This window comes from Equus przewalskii, chromosome 4, assembly GCF_037783145.1.
Source record: "Equus przewalskii isolate Varuska chromosome 4, EquPr2, whole genome shotgun sequence".
NCBI lineage: Eukaryota > Metazoa > Chordata > Mammalia > Perissodactyla > Equidae > Equus > Equus przewalskii.
This window is the reverse complement of record NC_091834.1, coordinates 92,384,690-92,398,154: the sequence shown is the minus strand read 5'-3', so window position 1 is coordinate 92,398,154 and position 13,465 is coordinate 92,384,690. Positions and strand designations below refer to the sequence as shown.

General features: G+C 36.5%; 1 protein-coding gene across 50 annotated transcripts in view; it reads right to left on the bottom strand.

Annotated features, from left to right (window-relative positions):
• The window catches only part of LUC7L2 (LUC7 like 2, pre-mRNA splicing factor), a 57,518-nt gene that overhangs the window by 17,409 nt on the left and 26,644 nt on the right, over nucleotides 1–13,465 (bottom strand). For all 50 annotated transcript variants that reach the window (XM_070617903.1, XM_070617945.1, XM_070617904.1 and 47 more), the window contains 2 exons: nucleotides 7,123–7,221; nucleotides 3,229–3,339 (listed from right to left, as the gene is read on the bottom strand). In XM_070617903.1, the coding sequence (XP_070474004.1) occupies nucleotides 3,229–3,339; nucleotides 7,123–7,221 (210 nt within the window). The remainder of the gene's footprint in view (nucleotides 1–3,228; nucleotides 3,340–7,122; nucleotides 7,222–13,465) is intronic.

Sequence of the window (13,465 nt, the reverse complement as noted above, 5' to 3'; positions counted from 1 at the left end):
CTGGCCCTCTGTTCCTTTCCAAACCATCTCTTGCTGTTCCCCCACTTCACAACAAAATCTAGCTATATTTAGTTTCCCAAACTTACCCTGTTGTCTTCTGCCTCTATGACACTGCACATACTGTTTCCTCTTCCTGGGATGCCATTCCTTACCTCCCTTGCCTGCCTAGTCAATGTCAATTCATTCAACCAGATCCAACTCGAGTCTATTCTTTTTATTTTTTGAGGAAGATTAGCCCTGAGCTAACATCTGCTGACAATCGTCCTCTTTTTGCTGAGGAAGACCGGCCCTGAGCTAACATCCATGCCCATCTTCCTTTACTTTATATGTGTGATGCCTATCACAGCATGGCTTGCCAAGCGGTGTCATGTCTACATCCGGGATCCAAAACAGCGAACCCCGGGCTGCCAAAGCAGAATGTGTGAACTTAACCGCTGCACCACCAGGCCGGCCCCTCAAGTCTATTCTGTGAAGCATTCTTGACCAATAAATTATCACATTTCATCCCCACTTAAACATGTAAGCAGAGGGAGCCATACCTCCTTTGTGCCACCTTTGTATCTTTTATGACAATTACTTTTATATATATTATACCACTTTAAAGATAGCTATCTATATTTCCCATCTTTGTATCTCCAATGCACAACAGATGTTGTAGGGTCAAATATGACTTAAATGAATAAACTGGTAGATACTCTTTAAAGCAAAGATATGGCTTTATCGTCCAAGATATCTAGCTTACTGCAAAATCAATTACCAGCTATGCGATTTTGGCCATATTACTTAACTTGAATCTACTTCCTCATCTGAGAAATAGGGATAATACCTATCATACCTATCTCACCAAGTTGTGAGAAATGAGAATATGTGCCTTGTACATACATTGCACAGCATATTATTGACTTTTCAGGGTACTAACATGGGACCCTTTCTATCTTGTTCCATGTCTTTCCACCAGGATTAATTCTTTCCTTGGTATTTGATATGCTTCCTCTTCTTCCCTGTCACCATCATTCTGGAAACCTAGTTCATTCCTACTATTTTGATGGCACATGATACATATACAGTCTGTATTTTGGCCACAGAGTAAATATTCAACCTGTGTGGCCAACTATATTAGCAAAGAAGGTTTAATGTGATATGGACACTCAATTCCAATAAACTAGTGTGCCAATAATCTTTACTTCTCAAATCTCCTTCAATCCAAGATATCTGTCCCTCAAAAAATTCCCAATTTTATTATCATTATCCTACTTCGTTAATAACAAAGTGATATTTTTCTTTAAAGATCTGCCACGGAATGACTGCATTAATGCCCAAAACTCTTCACCCCTCCTTGTATCCATGCCCTTTGCTGTGTGACTGAGTACCATCATACTGACTCTGAATGTGGCCATGTAACTGGCTTTGGTTACTGGGAAGGTGACAAACATAACAAAAGAAAAGACTTGAAAAGTGCTTGTATGACTGGGCATGAAGCTTCTGCATCTCTGCTATTACCAAGAGAACGTGGCCAGGCTAATCTTCTGGGTACAGTCTGTTTAGCAGCCCTGGCTGACTGAAAGACATATGAGTGGGCTCAGCTGAGACAAGAATAACTGCCCAGTCATTGACTATAGACTCATATAGGGTAAATAAATATTGTTTTAAGTCACTGAGTTTTGAGGTAGTTCGTTCAACAGCATTTTTGCAGTAATGGATAACCAATACAATGCTCTATAAACCAGTACAACTCGGGATCTAGCCAACACTTTGGCTATCTTTCAACTAAGAAATAGTAGAGATCCTTTGTACTTTAGGAAGCCCATCTTTCCAGTCTCCATCTTCAGAAAACTTTTCAGAAAAAGCTGGCTAAAAGTAACCCTTTCCTCAAACAAGTCAATTAATTTCCCTTTGTACATACATATCTGAGCATTATATTTAATGCTGTCATCTGAATGCTATCTGGGTAACTCTTTGACCCATTCAGCATTTTCATAAAATGTACCAGACTGCACTGAATGTAACAGAATGTTATAAAGGAGTAAGTCATCAAATCAACAAAATGCAATATACGGACCTTGTTTGGATTCTGATTAGAACAAATCAACTTCCTCAAGCAAAATGAGGAAGACTCGCAACAGATGTTATTAGCTCAGGGCCAATCTTCCTCACCCTGCCCCCCCAAAAAAGAGACTCCAATTGGAAAATGGGCACAAGATATACACAGACATTTCACTGAAGGAGATATATGAATGGCAAATAAGCACATGAAAAAAAAGTTTATCATTAGTCATTAGGGAAATGCAAAGTGGATACCTCAATCACTACACACCTCTCAGAAGGGATAAAATGAAACATAGTGATATCATCAAATGGTGGCACGGACGTGGAGACTAGATCTCTAATAAATTGCTGGTAGGAATGTAAAATGGTACAGTCACTCAAGAAAAAGTTTGGCACTTGCTATCAAAACTAAAAATGGACTTACCATATGACCCAGCAATTGCACTCTTGGGCATTTATCTCAGACAAATGAAAACTTATGTCCACATAAAAATCTGTACATAAATGTTTATTACAGCTTTACTGGTATTAGCCAATAACTGGAACCAACCCAAGTGTCCTTTAATGTGTAAACGGTTAAACTATGGTATATCCATACCATGGAATATGACTCAGAAATAAAAAGAAATGAACTACTGATATACACAACAACTTCTGTGAATTTCAAGGAAGTTACACAGAGTAAAAAGAGCCAATCTCAAAAGAACACATACTGCATGGCTCCATTTATGTAATATTCAGTGAAATAACATAATTATAGAGAAGGAGAAAGAATTAATGGTTGCCAGGAGCTAGGAATAAAGGGGTATGGGTGTGGCCAGAAAGGGGTAACATGAGGAAGTCTTGTGGTGACGTCACAGTTAAGTAACCTAATTATGGTGATAGTTACCCAAGTTACACAAGTGCTAAAACTGCATAGAGCTACATACACACACACACACACAGAGTGGGTGCATAAGTGAATAAAATGTAAGGATTGGACCAACATCAATTTCTTGGCTCTGATACTGTACTACAGTTGTGTAAGACGTTAATATAAGTGGAGGCTAGAGGAAGAATACATAGAATTCCCTAAATATGTCTCTGCAATCGCCTGCAAATATAATTATTTCAAAATTAAAAAAATAAAAAGTAGTGAGCTGAAACCATATTTTGTACTAATGAAATGACTGAAATTCTTACCTTTGCTGCCACTTCAGCACTAATCTCTTCTTGAGTTTCTGCTAATCTTTTCTTAGCCACTTCTGTTCTTCGATCACAATCTGCAATGAATGACTGCAGATGATCCATAGCCTACAAAGTTTAATGAAAAGACAATTACTGCCAGAAAAATCAACTTCATTCATAAATATCTTTACTCAAAAATTATGCTTTGTTTTTTAAAACACTACTATAAGGTCTGGCCCCAGGGCCTAGTGGTTAGGTTCAGTGTGCATCGCTTCAGTAGCCTGGGGTTCCTGGATTTGGATCCCAAACATAGACCTACACCACTCATCAGCCATGCTGTGGTGGCAACCCACATACAAAATATAGAGGAAAACTGGCACAGGTGTTAGCTCGGGGCTAATCTTCCTCACCAAAAAAATAATAAAAAAAGTAAAATAAATAAAATGCTATTATAGAAGTAAAAACTAAGAAAAGCATGTTCAATTATGAATCATAAATACTATTCATCATCTATCAAACTGGCAAAGAGAAACATGAATAATTCCCAAAAAAGGTTATAAAGAAATTGCCACTCTCACACACCACTGAAGGAAGCAGAAACCAGTACAGCCTTTAAAAAAAAGCAATGTGGTAATTTGCATCAAAAGTCTTAAAAATGTCCCAACTTAGTAATTTTATTTCCAGAAATTTGTTTTAAGAAAGTAATCAGATATATGGAAGGATTAAAATTCAAATATGTTCTTCACATTGCTATTTATAAATGGTAAAAAGCTGTAAATATCCTAATTATCCAGGTAATGTAGAAATTTTGATCTTCAGCCATTAAAAGAAGATCTCAATAGAACACTTAAGGACATAAGAAAACGTTCATGATTGATTTATAAATAAAAAGTAAGTCACAAAATGTTATATGCAGTAAGTGCCCAATTTTCTAAAATAAACAAAAAAATGGAAGAGCATACATAAAATGATAATTATTTCTGAAGATTTGGATAATTCTTAATAATTTTTCTGCATTTTACAAATTTTCCACAATGAAAATGTTATAATCAGGAAAACACATCCTTTTTTCAAAGAATAAGCCATTGAGAATTTCAGCAGTGTCTATAGTCTACAGTGCAAAAATCTAGTTGAATATTTATATAAAAGACATTTGTCAAGCATATATCAATATGCCTACAATTAAATAATAGTTTATTTAAAAGTAAACTTTTAAAGTTTATTCCCAAATTAAGCAATCTGGACATCCATATCTTACTGTATGGAAATACCGCTAATTTAAAGCACAAATGTTCAATTAAAAATATAAATTTACTCAGCACATATTGAATTCTATAAATGGCTGGTTAACCCAAGAATCTAGGAAATGAAAAGCAATAAGGGTCATTTAGAAGCTTTTATCTGTGATGACAAAGAAATAGCTCTTTTAATTTAAAATTCATCTTTAAAATTACAACAAAAATCAATTAAAACTTCCTTGTGGGAAGATAAAAGTAGCATCTCAAAGCAGTGAAAGAACAGATGGACTAATCAATAAATAGTGTTGGGTCAACTAAGCAGCTATCTGGGGAAAAAAGCTAGATCTATACCTCAATTCCTTAGACCAGAATAAACTTAAGTTGGATCAAAGATTTAAGTGAACAAAACAAAGCCATAAAAATACCAGAAGAAATCACGGTAAAGAACTCTTATCCCCTCACAACAGGGAATGCTTTTTGAATTAACCCAACAGAGATTTTTAAAAGACTGGTAAGTTAGACACCAATAAAAGCAATCTCCAAGACCCACAACCACCGAAAGAAAAAATAGGAAAAAATGTAAAATATTATGAGGGAAGGGACTAATTTTCATAATAAATAGTTAGTACAAATCAATTAGAAAAATGCTAACATCCAAGATTAGCCAATAGCCCAAAAAAATTGTATACTAACAGTTCACTGTGAAGGAAACAGAAACAGATCTTAATACATGAAATATGTTCAAACTCACTCATAAGAGAAATACAAATTAAAACTACAATTTATGTTCCATATTTCATCTACCAAAGTTGTAAAAAAAATCTTGACAACACACTATGTGGCCATATGAGAAACAGATAATCTCATATATTAATGGCGGGAATGCAAATTGGTAATTCTCATGGAGAGCAATTTGGCAAAATTAACTCTTTGACTCAGTTATTCTATTTCTAGAAATTTATTCTATAAACACTTCATAAGCAAAAATTATCTATTATCATACTATAATAGAAAAAGACTGAAAATACACCCTAAATATCCATACCCCTACATCTAAGTGATGGTGAATTTCTGTTGTGTTTTATGCCCAGTGTATATTAAATCATAATCCAACTGCTTTAAAGTTTTTTCCCCAGTTGTTTCAACCTCATATTAAATTGTTTACATAAATGATTTTCATTTCTGTTAGGAGAAACTGTCTGAAGTTTAAAGAAGTAGACGGTGGGGCCTGTTGACTGCTTTATGTCCCAAACTAAATGAAACACCCACTACCTTACTGATAAAAAGTATTATAAGATTTAGGGGTCAGCCCGGCGGCGTAGCAGGAAGTGCGCATGTTCCACTTCGGTGGCCTGGGGTTTGAGGGTGCAGACATGGCACCGCTTGGCAAAGCCATGCTATGGTAGGTGTCCTACATATAAAGTAGAGGAAGATAGGCATGGATGTTAGCTCAGGGCCAGTCTTCCTCAGCAAAAAGAGGAAGATTGGCAGCAGTTAGCTCAGGGCTAAACTTCCCCCACCAAAAAAAAGAAAGGAAAAAGAAGTATCGTAAGATTTATGCTCAACAGTATGTTTTATGTAATGGTGATTGGCTTTTTAAATATAAATGCAAAAAAAAAGTTTCCCTGTTTTTTATTCTTTTTGGTGAAGAAGACTGGTCCACAGCTAACATCAGTTGGTTGCCAATCTTCTTCTTTTTTTTCTTTCTCCCCAAAGCCCAAGTACATAGTTGTATATCTTAGTTGTAAGTCCTTCTAGTTGTTCTATGTGGGATGCTACCACAGCATGGCTTGATGAGTGGTATGCAGGTACATGCCCAGGATCCAAACTGGTGAATCCCAGGCAGCTGAAGCAGAGCACACAAACTTAACCACTATGCCATGGGGCCAGCCCCCAGTTTCCCTATTTTTAGACAAACAATTCTCATCATGTTTGTATAAACAATAACATAAAGTCAGATTTTGAGCCCTTTAGATACCCAAATGGTGTCTTCTATTTCTTTTATTAGATTTACATAAAAAACATCATCCATATCTTCCTTCTCTCTTTATATATTTACAGATACAAAAATGAGTGTGAATGTAAAAATTCAGTAGATTATTAAAGGGCCTTATATACACTAGAAATTAGTTGCTTTCATTTGCTTAAACTGCTATTTCCTTAATCATTACTACTTTATTGGGAAGAATATGCTTACTTTTCAAAAGAATATATGAATTGCATGACCTTTACAAACTTTCTTAAAATACTTTATTTTTTTTTTTTTTAAAGATTTTTATTTTTTCCTTTTTCTCCCCAAAGCCCCCCAGTACATAGTTGTATATTCTTCGTTGTGGGTCCTTCTAGTTGTGGCATGTGGGACGCTGCCTCAGCGTGGTTTGATGAGCAGTGCCATGTCCGCGCCCAGGATTCGAACCAACGAAACACTGGGCCGCTTGCAGCGGAGCGCGAGAACTTAACCACTCGGCCACGGGGCCAGCCCCTTCACTTTATATTTTTAAAAAAATGTTAGTCAAGAAAGTACATGATCTTACTTAATTTAGTACTACCCTTCATATAACCACAACGAAGATAATTTGATAAGAGCCTTTTCCTATTAAGAGATATTAATCCATATTCAAAATATTTTACTGCAAAAGATAATCTAACTCATTAAACCAAAATCACATACATCAAGTTCAAAGAAAAAATCTTGTTCTTTGGATGCAATTTCATAATCCGCTCTTAAAGCCAGGTCATGGACTTTCAGACATTCTCCAAGGTCCATTCTCTAGGGAGGGAAAAAAAGATTCATATTACTGAAACAGAAAACACATTTTTCAAAAATTCATTAACCACCACAGTTCTCTTCAGAATACATATCAAGTTATAGAGATGTTTCTTTACTTATGGACTTTAAAACTACAAAATTTCATGGACAAGTATAAAACTTGGTGCTAGAAAAAAAAAAACTGCATTAATTCTGTCTACCAACAGATGGGAACAGTGATTACTTTTTTACCTAAGAACAAATGGTTAAGAAAAAGCTTGCCAGAATCTCAAAAAAGCTTCTAGCTTTTATATCAAAACATATTTCACTTGGCCCTTTAACACAGAAAAGATAAAGTTAATTTTAAATCAAACTAAAAGAATGTATGAATCAAATTGTTGAATTATAGTCAATATCCTTTGAAGAACATTTTGTTTTTTATTGTGGTCCTAATAGTTTATAACATTGTGAAATTTCAGTTGTTCATTAATAGTCATCAGACACTACATAAATGTGCCCCTTTACCCCCTGTGCCCACCCTCCAGCCCTCTTCCCCCAGTAACACTAAATTGTTCTTTGTTCATAAGTTTGTTTATATTCCACACATGAGTGAAATCATACAGTGTTTGTCTCTCTGTCTGGCTTATTTCACTTAACATAATGCCCTTAAGGTTCATCCATGTGGTTGCAAGTGGGATGACATTGTCTTTTTTAATGGTTGAGTAGTATTGCATTATGTGTGTATATATATATATATCACATCTTCTTTGAAGAACACTTTGATTTTCAAATAAAGATGGAGTCCTCAAATAACAGACTGGTGAGTTTGACATGGATTCCCAACAAGAGACCAAGTGAACTAGTAAAGAGGGAATTTATTAAGACTCACTATAACTTCAGCAAGAACAAGTATCTAAGTCCACCTCTGATAAGCATTTATCAGGGAAATAAAATACTCTTACAGAACATAGGATCTTTCTACTTAGAATTCCAATTAGACATTATTTACCAAACCATAGGTGTTTCTCCTATCTAAAACAAGTTCCTAAAAATCGGTTAATTTCTACTTGTATCTGGGAAACTGATGTTTCATGAAATATTTTTGGGGAAAAACTGAGGGGGAAAAAATGGGCTAGAAGCAAAGATAATTACAGATGTGATTAATGGGTGATGAAAAGCAAAGCAGAGGTTTTCGAGTTGTAGGTATGCTATCCCATCACTGGAAGGTCTCAATCTCTGGAAGGGTGGTGAAAAGGAAATAGACTAATTCAAAAAGGTACAGTAAATATTCCTTTTGTTTTTTGTTACACAAACTACACAAAGTACAAGTACAACAAACATTACCACAGTAAAGTCATTCCTTCAACTAATAACTTAGGACCTACTTATGCCAAGCACTATGCTAGATGCTAGGGACACACTAATAAGTGACACCAAGATACAGTCTCTGACCTCATGGAGCTAACATTCTACAGAGAAGGAAACAAATAATGAACCACACTTGTGTCTCTGAACAAAGTTAAACGACATAATAAAAGAGAAATGCTCCCATTACTATGGGAGGCTACTTGGGATGAGGTGGTCAAACAAGATCTTTCTGAAGAGGACACATTTAAACTGGATCTAAAAAGTGAGAGGAAGCAAACTAACCTTAAGTGTGTTCAAAGATTTACAGAAGATTTAGAAGGCAGATCCTTCAAAAAGGATAGGCCAGAGTCACCCAACCAAAGGGAAGTTTCTAGCAGCAGGGAACAGGACTGGAGTATCTACAGCACACAGGTCTGCGTCTCAGCTTTGTAGGATCTAGAAACAACTTTGCCTGTTTAACTTTTTTGCGAACAATCTGGATATGTGTACAACAAAGGATATGATCACCAATTTTGCAAAATATCCCAAACTAAAACAGTCAAACAGATTGACAGAGCAGATAAAAAATAAATAAATATGAAGTCCTATGGTTATAGCTAAGAAAAAAATTTACAGATAACTAGGTATGAGCAGAAAATTAGACAAATTAAAAAAACTTAGTAGGCAAAAGTAAGGGTTTTGGTGTGGCACGACCAAGAAATTTAAGTGATATAAAACTAACTTACAGGATGCAGTATGAGCAAAGTGAGAAATCTCTTACTGAAGGCTAGTGTTAAAAGCAAACAACTCTCTTCCAAAAAACACATTCTGTGTGGTAACACATTTCAATAAATAAATTAGATTTATTTAATAATAATAAATTTATTTAATAATAAATAAATTAGACAAAGTGTCTCAAAACCAAGCTATACAAAAAAGCCAGAGAACAGATGTAATTAGCTGGAGAAGAATCAAGATGTGAACCTAGTCATCCATCAACTGAAGAACTTTTCAGTTTATTATGGCCCCAAGGCACTCCAGTCAGATTTTAACTCTCTCAATACAAGAAAATATTTTCTAATTATTAGAGCTTTCCAAAGATGGAATAAGCCTCCTCAGTTAGTGAGTTTCCAGATAACGGAGAGAGTCAAATACAGTTTGGACAACCATTTTTCTAGGTTATCAAGGAAAGAATTCAACCATCAGGTAGCTTTTTATTTTTTGAGGAAGATTAGCCCTGAGCTAACATCTGCTGACAATCCTCCTCCTTTTGCTGGGGAAGACTGGCCCTGAGCTAACACCAGTGCCCATCTTCCTCCACTTTATATGTGGGACACCTGCCACAGCACAGCTTGCCAAATGGTGCCATGTCCACACCCGGGATCCAAACTAGCAAACCCCGGGCCGCCGAAGCAGAACTTGCGAACTTAATCGCTGCACCATCGGGCTGGCCCCTATCAGGTAGCTTTTATTCTTCCTTCTAACTCTGAGATTTTATGACTATCTAAAAGAGAAGTTTCTCTGTAAACTTTATTACCTCAGTTCTTAATTGCACAAAGCAACGAATGGGAAAATAGACAATGCCATCAAAGATATCCTTGCGGAAATAATAAGGGATATTCACTATTATAAAAGTCCTCATCACACTAACGGCTCTAAAGTATCAGGGTGTTGCTGAGCATGCTGAAATTTTCCCAGGCCCCACTGCTTACTCCCGTTCATTAGTCTATGGGTTAACAAACTAAGGAGTTTCCCAGTGACAAAGAGCAAATGAAACCTTCTACAGGTGTATGGAAATTCAAAGCTGCTTATTAAGCAACATGTAGTAAAGAAAAAATGTAATACTCTTTCAAAAAAACTTGCAGGAACGAAAGAAGTTAACAAAGAATTTGTTACTGCTACACCAGCCAGTTGTTTTCTTAATATCTTTTTTTTTTCTCCCCAGAGCCCCAGCACATAGTTGCGTATCCTAGTTGTAAGTCCTTCTAGGTCTTCTATGTGGAACGCTGCCACAGCATGGCCTGATGAGAAGTGTGTAGGTCCGCACCCAGGATCCAAACCCGCAAACCCCAGGTTGCCGAAGTGGAGTTTGCAAAGTTAACAGCTACGTCACCAGACCAGTCCTTTAATTAAGAGTATCTTAACATTAATCACTCCAACAACTCCCTTTACATTTGTATGTATTTCCACGGCTATAGTTGTTCATGGGACTACACTTACTTCATAAAATGTTAAGATGTCACAGTCGGAAATGCCTTTGGTTGAGCACACTGGTTCTCAACCTGGACCCAGGGGAGCTTTTAACTAACATTGATGGAAGCTTTTGAAAACAGGCCCAAGCCCTACCTTCCAAAGACTGAACTGAAAAGCCTCCCAGGCGCTTTAATGTACAGGGTTGAGAACCACTCACTGATCTAGTTCTCTTCCCATTCTACAGAAAAAGGAACTGAAGCCCAGAAAGACTGACTTGTTCAGGGTACTTATTAGAAAATCTGGTTAGACTGATTTCCAGTCTAACACCCCTTCTACCTTATCACGTTACTTCCAAGTATTTCAGTAGTAACTTATCTTTTAATATTTTCAGATGATATCCCCTATAACATCTAAAAAAGCTCTGCACGCAGCAGATATTCAAAGCAGCTGTCTACTGCCTTTCCCCCAGTTCTATCTTTATCCCCTGATCAACCACAATTCCAATCTGTTCTAAAAAAAAACTTAAAAGTAACATATAAGCCTTGTTGCCCACTCATAACTACCTTTTGACAAGAATTCTAGGCTTTCCCACAACTCTCTCTTTAAATTTACATCACAAGACCAACCAAAGGAAGAAAAGCAACTATGTGGATCAAGAACAAAATGAACACCAAAAAGGACACAATGACACCACTGTAGTGGGGCTGGAGCTTTGGTGAGAGGAGTAGAGTTGGGGGTAATGTATGCCTTGGGAGAGATTTATGGGACAGGAAAAAATTTATTAACTCTCTAGAATCTAAGCTCCAAAAGGACGTAGATTTTTTGTTCTATCCACTGTGTACCTGTGCCTGGTAGATAGCAATGTTTAATAAATATTTGTTGAATGAACCAAAGTGGGAAAATAGGGCATCCGGCAAAGGGGGTTCTAGGCTTGACAAGCAAAGGTGGTCAAGATGCACCCCAGGACAAAACTGGTCTGAGCTCTGCAGGGCAAAGTCTCCTCAGCCTCTCCTTGGATTATTTCCTTTGCTTCATCTCCTTTCCTTCATACGTCTTCTGAACTTCTCTTCTTTTTTCCTGTGTGCTCTTTTCCTCCAGGAGGTAGACTACTTGGGCTTTTCACTGTCCTGGGCCGCACATATGGAATATTTAAAATAAATAACAAGCAAGCCAAAATAAACCAAACAATTATTTGCCCCTGTAAAAGTGAGTAAATGGAAAGTATGCGTATGTTAATGTTCTCTGAGACCCTAGCCATCTAATTAAAAAGCAACCAGAGGGAATCATGATAGAGCACACCATGACCAACTATGGACCAATATTCAAAAGTAGAAATCAATCCTGACTTCATCACTGATGGTGCAATAGTGCTCTGAACACTAAGTGCACAGATATTTGCTGTTGCTGCTTCTCTGTTGAAATAAGTGAGCCTCGGGGCCGGCTCCGTGGCCGAGTGGTTAAGTTCGCATGCTCCGCTGCGACGGCCCAGGGTTCGGATCCTGGGTGCGGACATGGGACTGCTCGTCAGGCCACGTTGAGGTGGCGTCCCACATCCCACAGCTAGAAGGACGTGCAACTAAGATATACAACTGTGTACAGGAGGCTTTGGGGAGATAAAAGCAGGAAAAACAAAAAAAGATTGGCAACAGTTGTTAGCCCAGGTGCCAATCTTTGGGGAATAAATAAATAAATAAATAAGTGAGCCTCAAACTGAGCAAAATAAAAGGTTTGGTTATTTAACTTAAAATGACTTTTTGTGATGAAAGTCACAGGAAGCGTTTTGAGTTTTTAAATTTAACAAGTAATCTACTTCATAATTAAATTCTTTCCACGAGTTTATTCTTTGTATTTTAATTAACAGACATTTAAATTCTTAGACTGTAAATGAAAAAAATAGGGGCCAGCCAAGGGTTCGCAGTTTAGGATTCCAGGCAAAGACCTACACACTGTTCATCACGCCATGCTGTGGTGGTGTCCCACATACAAAAGAGAGGAAGATTGGCACAGATGCTACCTCAGGGCCAATCTTCCCAACCAAAAACAAACAGCTTATTTTTAACTGGATAAATTCAGTTCTGCATTTTGTCTTCTCCATCCTAAATCCGTTTCCTCTACGAAATCTTAAATAACTATACCCGATCCCTTATAACTTCATAACATTTTATATTGTTTTATTATTTAACAAAGTTGATTCTTCGAACTGCTTTTTAGTTGTTATTTTGAAATTCCAAAAGTGAATGTTATCTCCCCAAGTGGACTCTAAGCTTCACGAGGAAAATGGTTTATTTCTCTTATTTTTCTCTCCGACATAAAAGACCAGGTTTTTCACAACCCAAGACTATTAAACAAACTTGATGATTTGACTAAGGAATTGTAATTCTAACAAACTGAGGAAACAAAGAAATAAGTTCATAAAGATAAATGGACAAAAAAGTTTTAAAATCATGTTTTTGATTTAAAAAATTAGAAACATTTTAAGAGCCTAACAATAGGGGTGTAATTAATTGAATTATGGAATAGCCATACAACACTCCATTTTATAGCCACTAGAAATGATGTTCTTGATACTAAGTGGAAAACACAGAAGATAGCAAAGAAAGAAATATAATAAAATGCCATTTTTCTAAATTCAGATACAGATACGGCTGTGAGATTAGTTAGTTTGAACTTTTTGATACTGGATGAATTAAACGTAATGAACATATTATATATCCTTACAATCAGA